General features: G+C 33.5%; 2 protein-coding genes across 6 annotated transcripts in view; both read right to left on the reverse strand.

Moving 5' to 3' along the window:
• Positions 1 to 1,217: 1,217 nt before the first annotated feature.
• Positions 1,218 to 18,005, reverse strand: part of LOC139500053 (prostaglandin E2 receptor EP3 subtype-like) — a 77,529-nt gene continuing 60,741 nt past the window's right edge. For all 5 annotated transcript variants that reach the window (XM_071288787.1, XM_071288768.1, XM_071288778.1 and 2 more), the window contains 3 exons: positions 7,838 to 8,830; positions 3,631 to 4,403; positions 1,218 to 1,326 (listed from right to left, as the gene is read on the reverse strand). In XM_071288787.1, coding sequence (XP_071144888.1) covers positions 1,296 to 1,326; positions 3,631 to 4,403; positions 7,838 to 8,686 — 1,653 coding nt within the window. In that variant the 5' untranslated portion in view covers positions 8,687 to 8,830 and the 3' untranslated portion in view covers positions 1,218 to 1,295. The remainder of the gene's footprint in view (positions 1,327 to 3,630; positions 4,404 to 7,837; positions 8,831 to 18,005) is intronic.
• LOC139499799 (uncharacterized) lies at positions 16,191 to 16,586 on the reverse strand. The gene has a single exon (XM_071288445.1). It carries the CDS (start codon positions 16,584 to 16,586, stop codon positions 16,191 to 16,193), a length of 396 nt encoding a protein of 131 aa, XP_071144546.1.

Below are 18,005 nucleotides of genomic sequence, written 5' to 3' on the forward strand. Positions count from 1 at the left end.
ATAAGTTTTTCTCGTTTCTCGTTTTTAATATATATTAGACCTTTGCTTTTCCTGTCTGAATGGTTTTACACTAGTTATTTTGGGGGTCCTTCATAGCTGGCTGTTCGTAGTGAGCCAATGTTCCGTGTTGAAGACCGAACTTTGACCTATAATGGTTGACTTTTACAAATTGAGACTTGGATGGAGGGTTGTCTCATTGGCTTTCATACCACATCTTCTTATATCTAGGTATTCATTTAGCTAAGACGCCAACCTTCAGACAAAGATATGAAGAAATAATTACGCTTCATTAAACTAAGAGTTGACACGGGATCCCCGCATTTTACGGTAATATTAATGAATGATCCCGAAAATAATGGTTTTCTTCGATTTTCCATCGAGGAAATATTTTTTTCTGAATTATATTATATATAAACGACAAGGTAAAAGTCGCATTTGAATTTCTTGTAGTTATCAGGGACAAACACATATACAAGGACATATTCAACCCTATAGTACTTAAACAGTTTTATACAGGAACCAAATGTATTACATGTTAATATCCCATTGCCTCTGTTGTCGAAAATTTGTAATAACAATCCAGCGGACTATAATTCTGGAGGCGATCCATGACTTCTTTGCGTGTTCGTTCATTTAAGAAGTAAGACGAATGTCAGGTGAAATCATCAGCTTATCCTTTTGTGTTGTTCGTGTTGCTGAACCTTAAGATCTATGTTTTTTTCTTTGAATTGTTGTTTTTCTCTGGTTTGGGCTGTGGGTTGTATTCTCTTCTTTAGTTTTCTGTTGTGTTTTTATACTGCTTTTTGTCTGTTTGTCTTTTCCCCTTTTTAGCATTACGTTCTTTTGTTGTTACACCATTGACTCTCCCCATTCTGTATGTATGTGCCTGTTATTCAGTGGTTGTCATTTGTTGCTGTGTTACATGTGTTTTACGTTCATTTTTTGTACATACATTAGGCTGGTAGTTTTCTCGTTTGAATTATTTTACATTTGTCATTTCAGGGCCTTTCAAAGCCGACTACGATGCCCTTTAGTTTGTAAAATCGGTTTCATTTGGTATCGTGTGAAGGGATGTCTCATTGGCAATCATACCAAATCTCTTTTTTTGTATTGTCAGTTTATTTCCGACTTATGAGTTTGAATGTCCCTCTAGTATCTTTTGCCTCTCTTTGACATTCACCTGTAGACGCTCTCTGCTTTTTGCTTTCCAAAAAGTATTTGATTATGATTTTTTTATTTGAAAATATTAAAACAGAAAAATAACAACAAGTAAAGCACGTCGCATCTGTTTTTCTCTACGTGTAGGATTTTGCTCTTTTCTTACGTCTGAAAAGGAAAGAAAAAATATATACAAAATTAAAATGATAACACATATATGCAGTTATTAGTGGAAAACCTACAGATTATCAATAGTTATTCACGGTTAGTCCAATGACTTGTGTTGTGTTGAAATTTCTTAAATTTTTTGCCACTAGAATTTTTTATATATATATAATTAAACCAAATTCAAAAACTACAACTATCACGTCGGTACATCTTCTTATTAACAATAAAATAAAATTGAGAATGGAATTATTATTAACAAATTGGTTTTAGCCATATAGCCACAGTTGAAACATTATTCAACATACAGGATGCCACACCGAAAGATGCTTTGATTAGAATACGACTTTTTGTAAATTTGTGTGTTCATAATTGTAATTCGAATCCAATTTTTGCATAAAAGAAAAGCAACATATAAAAGATTTGTTACGATTGTCAATGCGACAACTATCTACCAGAGAATGACGTAGATACACGCAACTGAATTTTACCGTACGGCCTTCAACACTACGCAAAACATATAGTATGAAAACATTTAAAACAATTCAAACGAGAAAACAGAAAAAAAAAGTAATAATATATGCCTTTTGGTAAGCTCTCCAGCTTTTGTACTAGGTTTTAGATTTTTTCAACTATTTTGTCCTCGAGCATCACTTAAGGGGGTCTTAATTGCCGAAACGCTCATCTATAACATTGGTACGGTGACTTATCACCACTGAGTCGAAACCTATGTCGAAATCTGTACCAGTAAAAGTGGCACCGAAATTTTATTAAAATGTGGCCGGGTTAAAAATTCGCGGGTCCACAACCCTTCCCTAACCTTGGACACTGGTGTAATAACACACAATAAGAACACACTGAAAAAAAAAAATAGTCAAAGAGACTTGGCTCATCATATTGACACAAAGCACAAAACAAGTAGCAAAAAAACAAAGACGCAAAGTATCGTTCTAAGAGTACTCGCGGTCCCAAACTATGTTCTATTTTTTTATATATAAAAACATGCACGTGACGTCACTATGACACTATGCTTGACATTTTGTACTAAACAAACAAAACTTGAGCAACACGACTGGTGCCACATGTGGAGTTTGATCTGCTTACCCATCAAGAGCACTTGAAATCACCCCAAGTTTTTTGTGGGGTTCGTGTTCTTATTCTTTAGTTTTCTATGTTTTGCCTTGCGTACTAGTATTGTCAGTTTGTCCTTTTCTTTTTTAGCGATGGCGTTGTCAGTTAATTTTCGATCTATAAGTTTGACTGTCCCTCTGGTAGCGATAATAAAATAATTCATTTTTTGTAAATAATTGTCAATAATTGTCAAATTCTCCAATAAGTTTCTTTGAAACAACTTAAAATATAAAGATTATTAAAAACAGATATAAAAAAGACGCACACATACGATATTTATTCGTGAGCCCAACGCAAGTTCTTGATGAACGGTTATCGAGTAATGCATAAACACCTAAATGCAGAATAAGAACAACCGAAAAGTCCTGAGGTCAACTCTGATTGTATCTTTAGTTTAGCAATAAATTAACATAATTATAAGAATTTATAAGGAAATTACTAACAAACGGTATTCAAATCAATGCCAGTAAAATTGAGAATGGAAAGGGGAATGTGTCAAAGAGACAACAACCGACCAAATAAAAAACAACAGCAGAGGGTCACCAACAGGTCTTCAATGTAGCGAGAAATTCCCGCACCCGGAGGCGTCCTTCAGCTGGCCCCTAAACAAATATATACTAGTCCAGTGATAATGAACGTACACATACGATATTTATCAGTGGTTGGTTGATACGCTCTGGACATTGAAATCCACTAGAAACCGTTTTTATTAGCAAATGTAAGGAAATAGATTTATGATATCAATTCTCATAACACGTATTTAGACCGTCTGGCTGATCTTCATGGGTTATGTTCACGAAAAACCAAAGGGTATACAGAGAAAAGCCAAAAACGTCTAAGGTATAATGCAATCTTAGTTTTAGCCTATAATTTTATGGATTGGAATTGTACATACAAAAAGTTTCGTTTATATCATGTCACTTCTGAATCACTGGCTACTGAGTTGGTTGTTTTATCCGAGACTGATAGTGTTCAAGCAGCGATACCAACCAAGTACCACAAATGATGTGATTTCCGTTCGTAAAACACTACCAAAGATGTGTTACTAAATATAAACATAGGCAAATGTCCGCAATAGTTGAATGCGTTGAAGGGGTCATGATTGAGAAAAAATGAAATGGTTGCTTCTTATACTAGTAGTTATAAAGTTTGACACAAACTTGTCAAGTTACTTACAAAGAAAATCTGTTGGTACTCGGTCTTGGTGTTAAGTCTGAAAGCAACTTTTGTCTAGCATTTTGTTGTGGTGATAACAAATCGGCTGATAAATCTGTAGACTTGGTGATAAACACGTCTGATTCCAAATGATTGTCATCGGAAAGAGAATCACGTGACTTTGATATTTCGACGGCTGAGGAACATTCATCGAATGGTTTACATTCTTCAGCAGTGTCATTAGAATTATGTGGTATAAAAGCTACACTAAGATAACCACCTTTGTTACCGGAAGATGATTTTGAAGAACTATGAATGGTCCCACACTGCTTACATGGATCGCTCGATTTAACATCAGTCACATCTGGCTGAACCTCTTTCTGAGATTGACCTTGTGCAATGTCAGGTAGGTCAACAGATAATTGTTGTTGTTTCTTACTTTCATCTGATTTAGATTTCGTTGAGGTCCGTTTATAGTGGACCACACATTGGGCTGCTTGTGGAATGTGGATTTGAACATGATATTGATATTGTGGATTAGCAACATGACATTGTTTTCTAAAACATCGCAAATGATTTGCATGGTTATTTTTGTCATCGTCATGGTTACTTGTCCTTGGAGACGTGATCGAACAACACCTCCTTATGTAGCTACAAAGTTTCCTAATGAAAGATTTCCTCAATAGAATATATAACCATGGGTCTAAAGTTTGATTTAGACTCGCTAGTCGAACCGTGGTCAAATCTATCACAAAATTGGATTTCCCTGTGACCATTGTGATTATAATCTGAACCTGCAATAATAATGGAAAAAACGATTATTAATTACGTTATTTTAGTCTGACAAACATGATTTACTATTACTGTTAGTTGTATATGACTAGCTTTTAGTAACTGCCAATACAAATGTACTTTTAAATCGGCACGGTTTCTTTAGTTATTTCGATAGTTTTGTTAGTTCAATCTGAGTCAAGTTTTTTCAAAAGATTTTTACTGTTTATTCTGATGTTATCAGTTTGGCTGTCACACATTGTCGCAAGTTATACTGTTAGGGGAAGGGTTGTGATGTCTCTATAATTGTTATATTGATGTCGATTTGACATAGTTTTTGTTCAGTTGTTGCCAGTGAAAATATGTGGTATGATTTTTCTTTTAGTGTCATATTAATAAAATTGAGAATGGAAATGGGAAATGTGTCAAAGAGACAACGACCCGACGAAAGAGTAAAATAACAAGTTTACAGAAGGCCACCAATGGGTCGCCAACACAGCGAGAAAATCCTGCACTCGGAGGCGGACTTCATGTAGATAGCCCCTAAACAAAAATGTGTACTAGTTCAGTGTAAATTGACGTCATACTGATTTCCATAACATTTAAATGAACTAAAATAATAATAAAATTAAAAAAAACAACATACAAGACTAAAGAGACCAGAAACAAAAATGCGGCGGGCTTAAACATGTTTTGTGAGATCTCAACCCTAAGTTTTGGGCACGTAAGATAGTGAAAAGGTTCTTACTTAATGAATAAAAACTAAAATAGAGAAAAAAAAATCCCAATGTTTTCACTTAAGCGCCATAAAAGCCTACGCGTGCAATTTTTCGCGCCACAAAAGCCTACGCGTGCAATTTTTCGCGCCACAAAAGCCTACGCGTGCAATTTTTCATTTTGCATTCTTTATTATCTTAATGATTTTTGAATCAAAACAGATTTGGGATGTTTCATAACTAACATGTTGCGTGTCGTTTTTTTAAAATAATTCCTAAAATGACTAAATACTAGTAGACTAGACAATTAATTAACGCATGTACCAGAAGCTGTTCATCCCACTTATCACAATGACATTTACAGTATAATATTGATGAATATAATGATTTATGATGTTTCATGACTGTAATCAACATTTTGCTAACCGATTTGTGTTTCTAAATGAATTCCTGAAATGGATGAATAATCTTTATTGAGATATAACACCACAAATTACCATAATTGATGAACTGTCAAAAGTCAAAGCTTTCATTGGAATTAAAAATAAATACTGATAACTTTTAACTGAATTTTTTAAACTTATCACGCGACTGATAACATTTTGTAATTTGACTGGATGGCTGGTTGTCCAATGTCCAGTAACAGGTTTGTATGACATGAATATGAATCCTAATTTGAACTGTACAGTTACGCTTAACCGGGTTTGTAAAGTGCTTTCGTCTGACTTTGAGCCGACCAGTCTTTGCTCTTGCTCGTAAAAGCCGTGTGCATCAAATCCTAGCAAATGTTTGAGTCTTAAGAACGACCCAACACTGAAATCAAATGCACGGCCTCGCGCTACCACGAACCCGTATTTATATTCAGTTGTAAAGGAGAGTAAAAATCGTCTATTTATATTGTTATAAGAACTGATCAGACAATATTTACAGTTTGTTCTTATATTTAATTTGTATAAAAGTAAAGAAAAGTTGTATTTGTGACGACCAACGAAATAACTATCCATAGATGAAGAAGCTCCGTTTCACTGCTAGTCCATGGTGAGCCAATTCAAGAGCCTGTGATTGTTTGTTGCTGATCTAGCATAGAGTTTCTCATTTGACCTGTTTCACGTTTTGTCACATTGAAGCCTTTAATAGAGTTATATACGGTATTTGGCCTATAATTGTTCAAATCTTTTACATTAAAGGTGGCACGGTATAGTATTTTCTGGCCCATAGGGATAATGATAGCCTTTTTAGATTTTTCACCACTTTTTTACACTGCCCAAAATGATTATTCAGTCAACATTCACAGTTAACTGAAGTATTTTCATTATTATTTTCAGAAAGGAATTTGAAGTCCGTATCATGACAGTTTACTTATTATGCTATCTTTACAAACCTAGTGTTTTTGTCATGCAGTGAATACAAAATTTGAAAATATTTAAAAAAAATAAAATTCTCACTTATATGTAAAATTATTTCACAATTTTTTCTACACCTGATTCACCCCTCATTTTCGAAAAGTATGTTATGTAGATACTGTATTTTTGTCCAATCACACTGTTCAGATACATTGACAAAAGTAAGGAATGTACAAAAGAGCAACCTAAATTCCGGAATGTAAAAACTACCGTGCCATCTAAACGGATCTTTAACCATCACACCACACGCTTTATTTTTTGTATTCATTACCTGTATATGTCTTTTATATAATTGCACGACATATTTGCACGACAAAAATCCATTTCATGACATTTACATCTTTTTCGAATTCGATATATTGTAAACCGGAAGTCGTGCATCCGGCGTTTCTTGCGCAATATATGGTTTATGGCCATTTTAAAATCTTATTTCAAATTTACATTTATATATGCTTTTGTAAAGGTTGAAATAAGCAAACATACCACGAATCGTTGTTTAAATGATAATGGTCATTTTAAATTCAAAATTCAAAAAGTTAACCAAAGATATTACCCTTACTTACACACTCGAGGCTTTTTGATGTAAACATTGTCTAAAGAAGAACTAGTGTCCAACTCCATCCATATCTCTTAACCTCTGAGAAAACTTGCGTTCGCAATTTGTTAGATTAGGAAAGTTATACTGAAAGATTTGAACATGCTTTTTTCTTCTTCATAGAATGACTGAAAGTTTTTAGTGGGTGATTCAAATGGTGTTTTATACATTTACTTATCTATATTTTTATGATAAAAATGAAATTCTGAATTCTTAAAATCTGGAGAGCTCACATAACACAATATTGACTACCTTAAATTGTGGTTAATCCTTTTAAATATTTTAAAAGTTTCAACATGTATCTAAAATTTATGTTTTTTTTGTGTTTATTTGGTTGCTATCTTGTGCGTCTGAAAACGTTATTATGTGAATGTCAAGATTTATTAGTACTTGTTTTAAAATAAGAGAACACATGCATTCCAGAAACTAAATATACATGTAGTAGTGATGTACTTATTTTTCATGTATTAGAGAGGGGCCTGGGGTTAATATTCCATTTTATTTATTGTCAAACAACATCTGGTATAAAGTATAGTTATTTAATCAATTATTTTAATGTAATATATTTTTAAAATTTACTGTATTATTCATACTATGTGTATATTTGTATATGCTTGGAAACGGGCCCTTTTAATTTGATTCAATAAATATTCTTGTTGTATGAAAAATATATCTTTGTTTCTAGTCATGCACCAATATATAGTTTTTTTTTTCTTCAGGCAGACATATGCATTTCTACTTACCATTAATGGCGCCCAACAAATAGCAAATACTGTTGTTATCACGCACATCAGAACAATCATTTGTTTTTCTATATCTTTTTGTTTTCGAAATTTCTTTCTAGCTTTTGCATTTTCGTGAAAAACTGGTTCTAGATTGCCTTGCTCTTTAAGCGTCACTTTCTTTAAATATCTGACGCGTAACAAGATAAACATGACGTATATATTACATGATGACATCACAATAATGACGGTTAAATTGACGGAAGAATAGAAATATCCATATGCCGAACTCACTGGATCGTAACTATGGAAATCTAAAAAACACCAAGTACATGGATATTGAATTACATAACGTCCAAAACCCAACAATGGAAATATTCCAATTACAAATACAGTGATCCATATTGTGATCAAAACAATTCTTCCAAACTTCTTACGGCAATATTGGTTATGAAAGAAGGGAAATCTCACTGCAAACAATCTTTCTATCGCCATTGCACATACAATTAAAGGTGTTGCTATTCCAAAGCAAACCATACAAAAACCGTTGAATTTGCATAGCATTTCTCCTCCAACCCATTTCCTATTATTAACATACTGTACTACAGGTACGGGTGATGTACAAATAATTCCTGTCAAATCCGTCCAAGCAAGTCCTGCAACTAACGTATAAAATACACTTTGACTTTTGTTTTTATGCAACACATATAAAGCAAGGATATTTCCCAACAAACCCGCTAAAGACATCAATATGGGAGATATTATGGTAGCTCCTTGGTGGTCACCACTCTCTGATACGGTTTCATTCGAACAGCTTCTATTGCAGAATTTAGGCAAGCTAAATGAATCCATCGTTCTAGCAGAGTACATCTCTTCACGTTATAAACATCGCTACTGAACAAGCTCCGAGGTTGAACTATAATTATCAGATTGATTAAGCCTTCAACCACGTAGTTTTATTCCATGATTTTAGATGATGACACCCGATATAAAAATACGAATGGAAATTATGACCTGCAATAGAAAGTTCTAATGAATTATTTGTTCATGAAACAATCAGTTTAATCAATATGCGTTATACTATAAATCCATGTTTATCCTAGGTGTTAACATGAATGGAAAAAGTATCATATTTTCCACTAATGTTTGGCTAAAATCTTAATGGGGTAGAATCAGTAACAGCCTCACGGCAGAGGTTATTGACCAAATGACATTCTACTTCACATACAGTAATTTAGGTCTTTGTCGGTCATCAACATCATGTTAATATGCTTAACTTTGACATTTCGTTCTATTTAATGTACGTGCAATTCATCGATCTGGTCCATACATTAGGGAAATAACAACATAAATTTTACAGATTCTCAAAATTAAATATCCTTGGACCAATTATCTCAAATCGAAATGAAACAATATTTATGTGCCAATTACCGTTGTTTACTTATTCTGAAAATCCATTACTGCAGGAATATCCTAGTTTGGGACGGAGCTTTCATTAATTATTGTATGAAGAAATAATTCAATCATACTACCTAATGATCGGGTAACGGTCTCTGTTGGGATTTGTGGTGACAATCAGAAATTAAAATTGATATTCATAAAAGTACCAAGATTGTTGCAGAAAATCAGGACTCGGACGAAGAGAATAAAGGTTTAAAATCGTGATAGCGAACGACATTATTATAATTTTAGTAAAGTGACGATGATATCCAGAAATAGTATAAAATAATAAAAACGGTTTGAGCCTTTTCTTTAAAGCCTGTTAATGTACGCTTTCTTCTGATGTTTTAACGTATTTGGCTCTAAAAAATTGTGTTTCTGATCGCTGCTTCATGAAATTGAACCAATAAACGTGAATCCAACAAAGAATCAAAGAATTTCTTGCATTTATACAAATAATTTCGATACACTGTAAATACATTGAATACATTGTGGAACTGTCCATGACGTTAACATACTAAATAAATCCCTGGGTTGTGTTTAAGTTGATTTTAGTCTCCCTGGGTTGTGTTTTAGTTGATTTTAGTCTCCCTGGGTTGTGTTTTAGTTGATTTTTGTCTCTGATGCATATTTTTTTTTTATTAATTGCGTTTGGCTTGTTACTAGCTTTCAGTAACTGCGAGTACTATCAAATCGTACTTTCGTGTTAATTTGAATACATTGGCGGTTCTGACAAAGCATTGTTTTTCGCCAGTTATTTAATTTTTGTTTCGCAAAAAACGCATGTGATTTAGTAACGTTAAGTAATCTACTAAAGCATTTATATACGCAATTAATTTACTTCTATAATTTATCTCTTATATCGTTAAAGTGTTTTTCGTTGAAAATTTAAAGTAAGAAAATCAAATAAATAGCGGAAGCGAATAAGCACACCACATTTATTAAGATAAACTCAATTACTTTGACTTCTGTTCACAGTTGACAAGGAAGATTATTATTAGAACAAGAAAAAAACCCACACATATTCTGACGGAAACTCACATTCTAAGAGACAAAAAATCCTACAGAAATTCAAATATATTTACAGATCCCTTAAAATTCTACAGAGTCCTATATAATTGAGGTTTTCATTGATTACTATTGCGTTTGTGTCAAAATTGACGCACTCCAAAAATGTTTGAATTAACATCCTATGAAATATATATATATAATGGTCGACAACCATCAAAAACCCACAAAGCCACAAAGACACCACATGTTTAGGAATTGTATACATTATATAGATTCAATAATTTCTCTGTCACTTTCAAAATTTATATATCATAAAAAACACATTTTATGCGTATTTGTAGTATTACAGATTTTAATATTACGTACTAAAATTGTTAAAAACGACTCCGCTGATACATATGAATACTTTCATAAAAGTCTTTTTGCTTTGTTTTGCGTTATATATTATATATTCTAATATGACGTGCTTCTTTCGCTTTATGAATAAACCCCAGCTCTAAATCCAATATTTTTTTTTGCACATGCGTATATTGACTATTGCAGAATAATGAATTTTATCAAATTGACATGCATTTAATATATTTCATTAACTTAAAACACTTTAAACTCTTAAATGATGCACATGTTGTTACTACTTCATTTATTATGACTGTAATGTGTTGCATTCCGAAATTGACATATTTGACATAGATACGACAACCGTTCATGCTGGCTGTTAAAAAACTCCTCCCTCTGAAAAATCACGGTGCCAGCTGTTTTCTTCTTTACAAAAAAAAAGGAGGTTCATGGAAGAGCCTACACAATCGCCTTACCCTTATACACATCGGGCATAGACATTACCTTAATTGTCCTAATCAGAATCGAAATAATTGATGCAAGCAATGCTTTATTGTAGTTTTAACATAGGTAGGCATTATATTCGTGTTATTTAAGCCCTCACTATCGCTCGGGCAAAAATAATCACGAATATAATGCAAACCCATGTTAAAACTACAACAAAGTATAGCTTGCATCAATTATTTCTTGAAACAAAATCAAAAACACAAAGAACATGATAGACAAACACGGGTTGAAAAAAATTAGATAACTAGGCAAGGCTCTAACAACAATATCCGGGTGAATACCCAGCACCATGCAAAGTTTTTTTTATATTACAGAAAACCTAAAAAAAAAAACTCGAATAAAAAATATCGCTAAAATAAGAGATGCACAATGCTATATATACTTAAAGATTTCATTAAATTATGAAAAGGGGTTGAGATGGAGATGAGGATACAAATGTGCACTTTTATGTGCAGATATGTAATCCCAAAGATAACCACAAAGACCGTCCAGATAAGAAATGTAGTAAAAGAGGGACGAAAGATACCAGAGGGACATTCACACTCATAAATCGAAAATAAACTGACAACGCCATAGCTTAGAGGCGAACAGAACATCTAGTGAGCAAGATTTTATGAGAGTTGAAAAAAATTAGTGAGGCGATCAGGAGCAGATGCGTATACAATAACCGTGCGTCGACATGATAAATAAAGGCAATGCTAGTAGTGGTATACCGCTGTTCATTAGTCATAATCTGATCTGATTATAAGCATAAACTTATCCGGGTTATAAACTAAAACTGTGGGAAACACACCAACACAACAACTATAAGAGTAAAACAACGGAACAACAGAAAAAAACTACAACGAAAGCAAACGTCAACACACATAGAAACGGACGGTAGATAACAACTACCATATTCTTTGATACAGGGCATTTTAAGAAAAAAAGATGATGGGTTGAGCCTGGTTTTATGGACATCCTAACCTCTCGCTTATATGGCATTGTTAAAAACACCACCAAAACAACAACACTACAGGACAGAAATACAGTACAAACAAATACAAGACAACAGAGCACAGAGAAACACACAAACAAACAATACAACAGCTTACCACAACACGAAAACCGCAGAATAACAACGAACACCTCCAATGAATTTACGCAACAGGACACCACAAACGTTTAAACTTTGTGTCACATGAACAGATCAACGTCACAAAAAAATAACTTTTTTACTCTAGCTACCAAGTTTTTAACATATAAATGATATAACTATAACACAGCGAAAACCCAAAGTCTCAACGAAAAAAAAAGAAATAAAAAACAATTTGTATATTACAAGAAAGTTTGGTTTGTCACTGTTGACAAATTAATTACTTTGTGGTGAACTTTATAAATTTATCACTAGATTTCTATTCCATTCAGATTATTGAATGATAGCTATGCTGCCTTTGGAGATTGTGGTGGAATCATTTTGCTTGGAAACAGAGTATAATGTATACAAGGAATTATTATAGGTTTGTTAACCTTGAATGCTTTGAATTAGGGGATTTACAGGAAAATTTGACAATGATGATTTTGATAAAACGTATACTGAAAGGGATAACAATAATTAATGACTTGAATATGTTGAACATAAGATCGAGCAAATGTTGATTAGACAGATTGCAACCCACATGATGCCATGAAGATACATTTTGTGATAGTTCATTTGACAGCTACCCACTCAGAATTAATGAAGTATGGCCACCTTGTTTGATAATCAGCTGTCACCTAGAGACTACATGGCATGCAAGAAAATATGTCAAAATGTTAATAAGTTGGCTGCCAAATTCAAACCGATTGGCATGAAATAGAGAGTGGCACAGTTATAAACTAGTCAACTGGCCGAAAAAAAAAAACCAAAAAGCACATGCGTGAAAAAAACCCCACATGGTAGTATGAACTTGTATGCATGAGATTCAAACGATAACAAAATAGTATGTCAATTTCGTGTCGCATTCCTAAAAACTCAACTCGATATTGGTATGCGTTTCTATTTCCAGTTGTACAAGCCATAAACAACGAATGCCAATATTCTTAAGAGTCTTTTTAGATATACCATAAGGTCATCATGAACATGAAATTCGGCCAGTTGATATTTATAAATGTACCACGTATTTTTCTAGAACGGTAGGTTTATATGAAGCAGGAAAAGAAGATGGAGTTCGTATTAGTACACATCCAAATTTATTATTATAAATTATTAATTAACTACACTGTTATTGGACTTGATATGATGAAAACTGCCTATGCAATATAAGGTGTATACTCGGCCAATATAGATTTGTTCTGTATTGGCCGAGTTATTCTATATTGGCCGAGTTTACACAATTACAGGATTTCGGAACGACTTTAGTTTTTACATCGAAAGACACGATAAACACAAACTGAAAGTAAACAGTTGTTTGGAAAACATTAATCATCATTAACATGCTGAAAAAGTTCAGTATGGCATATATTTCAGGCTAAAGATGGTCAAATTCATTTAAAAAGCATTTTGAAAGCAGACGATTGAATTATTTCAGGATTTGGGAACGAGTAGATTTTCACAGTTCATTTCTTGACGACCTCATAATTTCACGATGGTACCACAGGCACTTGTCTCAGAAAAATTTTTTCCTATATACCTTAATATAACATATTCAGGTATATAGGAATTTTTTTTTCTGAGACAAGTGCCTGTGGATGGTACAAATCGATCTATCACGTTTACTTTAGCTTATTTTTGGAAACTTTATTTTTAAACCCGAACCAGGCATATGCATTTTGTAATTATGCAAATCTTCGTTCTTTGGTCATTTGGCTTATGGATAGTTGTATCATCAACTCCTACATTATTTTTTTTAAATAACACATGCAATGACAGTACCTTTCGGGGCTTTCCAATTACATTTGATGTGTTGCGTATAAGTTTAAGTTGTAACACTTTATAGTGACTGGAAAGGGTAGAAAAATTCAACAGATGAGGAAATGCTGAAGACACCTGGAAACAGCACCAGATCATTATATATTGGGGGGATTATTGCATCTAATAAAAAGAAACTGAGATTTGGATAGTTCCACTTCAAGGTAAAACTATTTATCTCTTGTGAAATGAAATAAAAAAATATATTGTAACACAGTAGTTAATTAATAAAGATACTATTACGTGTATTTCTGTATTGGCCTTATTATTGGTCCTCGGCCAGCTGTATTGGCATTTGGCTTCGACTCAGGCCAACACAGCAAGCTTCGGACCAATAACAAGACCAATACAGAAATACTTACGTTAATATATCATACTACGGTGCCTCCCTCTCCAAATTAAAAACACACTATATGCAGGGAACGTTATTAAAAAATAAGGTAAAGAGGAGGAAATGGGAAATCACCACCAAAGAGAAAGCTACGCTATCTGCACGACAAATTACCCTTGCAGCCTTCCATTAAGGGGTCTGTAGTGAGTTTTTTCGATACAAAATGTCTGCTCCTACACATTTAGATTAAAGTGCATGCGCTCTGTTACAATAAGATTTATTGTTAATTTTTCCACGTCAAATATACATGAAATATTTTTGTGTAACTATACGTAAAACAAAAAACAATTAATCAATCCCATCATTAGGATTTTCAAAAGTTTTTACAAATTCATATCGCCCTGTTTCAATTATTCATTTGATGGACATTTATGAACAACTTTATAATAGATAAAATTGTTTGTTTAGAAAATATTTTTAGTGACATATCTGAATGTCACCCTCGAGTCTGTTTTTATTTTTACCAATCTCTCATATTATTCCCAAACAAATATCCATCATTAAAGATATTCATACATTAGACTTTTGGGAAATTCTTGAAACGGTATTGCATGTCCTTGAAATTTTACACAATTGAGAGATTAATACAGTCCAAGATGTTTAACGTTTAGATTAGAAAAAAGTACATCTGAAGAATAGTTTTCAATATATTAATGGCGTTTATAAAACTTATCTTCAACTCTTTAAAAAAAAATATCGGGGATGTTAAAAAAAAACAACGGCAAAATAAAGGCAACAGTAGTATACCGCTGTTCGAAAGTCATAAATCGATTGAGAGAAAACAAATTCGGGTTACAAACTAAAATGAGGGAAACACTTCAAATATAAGAGGAAAACAACGAAACAACAGAAACACTAAAGTGCAACAGAAAACCAAACGACAATGTAACACACATAGAAACGAACTATAAGATAACAACTGCCATTTTCCTGACTTGGTTCAGGATATTTTAAGAAAAAAATGCCTAACCTTTTTTTTAATGTAGGAGCACAACAAGAACACAACTTCCACAAACCATCCAATATGAGAATCGAAAACTGTATTCTTTCCATAAGTCTATAATATATACAACCGATATGCCATAATTCTTTTTTAATATTATGAATTATACAAGGTAGTTTATATAATGAACGATACCAATTATTGCAATCAAGGACAAACATAAACAAATTATACAGATATGTCACCTACTTTGGGAATTGAACCTTTGGCACAAATACAAGATAACTCAATTATTAGTCTTTCAAGGAAGTTGACAATATATTCTCAATTCTCTCAGGCAACGTTAACATTTAAGTCAAAGTCAAAGATTTTATTGAGATAAATTCCAAAATCTGGATTATGTTGTTTTCAACTCTCTGAAGCAAGTTTGACATTATATGATATGTTACTTTCATTTCAGGCCGGACATTTTACTTAATCCCTATGCGTTTTGCATTTCTGAATCTTTTCTAAAATGTCGATCAATTCAAGTTGTCATCGCATTGCAATCATCGTTTTAGTAAATGATGGAAAGATCAGAATTTAGAATAAAAGAAAACGATGCAAATAAATATTAATTTTTTTTTTACTATAATGAGACAGTAAAAGGTGAATGCTAGTAATTGCAGTATTAACATGCATTGTTGTTAGAAACAGAAGTTTTTTACCATCATGAAAATAACTAGATGTGGATTGGTTTTCCAAAGCTGCCCAGTAACAACTATCAGAACAACTACAGGTCACCAAAAGCCTTCAACAATGAGCAAAACTCATTTTTTTAGACCTTGCAATGCCTTATGGCACATAAGGCAATGACAAGTTTCCTCCACTCTTCTCGGTTGTTTGCTTTTCTTTCCACTGTGCCCCAGGTATATCCTCTTTTCTTTAGCTCATTTTCTATGGTGCGTCTCCATGTCGTTTTAGGTCGGCCTTTTTTTCTTTTCCCCTCTGGTGTCCATCTAAGGGCTACCTTGGTCATGTCATCAGATGGTTTGCGTATAACATGACCAAGCCACCTACATCTTTCTTGTATTAGCAAAGTCTCCATGTCGTTGGTGCTGGTCATCTCATAAAGATCTTTGTTGGAAATTTTGTTTGGCCAGAATATTTTCATTATCTTCCTCAGGCATGTGTTATGGAAGCTGGAGAGTCTGTTGATATCTTTCTTAGTCATTCTCCAGCACTCTGAGCCATATAGGAGTACAGAAAGTACACAACTGTTATAGAGTCTGGATTTGGTCTCCTTTGAAAAGGCTGTTGTTTTCCAGATCTAGCTTTCCCTATTCGGATCTTTTATATCTTATTCAGCACCACCTTCTGTTGTTATACAACTGCATAGATAATTAAATGAATCTACTGTTTCCAGATGTTTCCCTTCTATAAAGATGACAGGATGTCTCTCTGTATTGAGGTACATTAACTTTGTCTTTTTGGCATTGATCTTAAGCCCAATCATTTTAGCTGTTTATTCTAGCTTTTTGGTCTTCTCCTGCATATGGTGTTCGGTATGGGATAAAACTGCTAAATCATCAGCATAGTCTGTGTCCTCAAGCGTGGTACACAGTGTCCATATCAGTCCGGTGTTACTTTCTGCTAGGGTTGTTCTCATCCAATCAATAGCAATTATAAACAGCACAGATGAAATAATACATCCTTGTCTTACTCCTGATTTTACATGGAAACTAGTGTCAGCTTCAGAGTTGATGGTACATGAGAAATTTGTATAGAACTGCCTGATGAGTTGCACTATTTTACTTGGTATTCCATAGTTTCTCAGAATTTCCCAAAGACTTTCCCGGTGTAAGCTGTCCAACGCTTTTTTGAAGTCCACACAATTTACTAGAAGTTTTCTCTGCCACTCATGACACTGTTCTATGATGTTACGTAGGACAAATATGTGGTCTATGCAGCCTCTACCTTTTCTGAAACCAGCTTGTTCTTGTCTTAGTTTCTTATCCACAGCCTCTATAATTCTTGATATTAAAATTATGCAGAAGACCTTACTTGAAATGGATAGTAAGGTGATTCCTCTCCAGTTGTTTGCAGTTAGTTAAGGCTCCTGATTTTGGAATTGTTATGATGCTGCCTTTAGACCAAACTGTTAGGAATAACAGCTTGTTCCCATATTTTCTTGAATACTGGATGTAAAGTTTCCGCTGCTAGCACTGGATCTATCTTAAAAAGTTTTGCATTTAGTTGGTCTGTGCCAGGTGCCTTTTTGTTTTTCAAGCTTTTAATGTTTTTCTGTATTTCTTGTTTTGAAGGTGGATCTGTGTCTATTTCAAGGTCTAAAGGTGCCGCGGGAATAATTGCTAGATTATCTGGATCTTTCCGATTAAGAACTTCTTGAAAATGTCCCTTCCATCTCAAATATTGATCTCGTTCTGTTGTTTGCATATTGTTGTTTTTGTCTTTAATTGGCATATTAATCTTTGCTTTTTTACCACTTAGTTGTTTAGTTACTTGATAAATCTGTCCCATTCTCTGATTTGAAGCTGCACTTTCTGCTTCTCTTGCTAGGTCTTCCATAAAATCTCTCTTGTTCTTTCTTGTTGCTGTTTTTACCTTCTTTTTGCATTCTGTATACTTTGTT

The sequence above is a fragment of the Mytilus edulis genome, chromosome 1 (genome assembly GCF_963676685.1).
Source record: "Mytilus edulis chromosome 1, xbMytEdul2.2, whole genome shotgun sequence".
In the NCBI taxonomy this organism is placed as follows: Eukaryota; Metazoa; Mollusca; class Bivalvia; order Mytilida; family Mytilidae; genus Mytilus; species Mytilus edulis.

Bases quoted from the DNA above. Each gene is read 5' to 3' on its own strand.
- LOC139499799 (XM_071288445.1), bottom strand. From the start codon at position 16,586: ATGACTAAGAAAGATATCAACAGACTCTCCAGCTTCCATAACACATGC.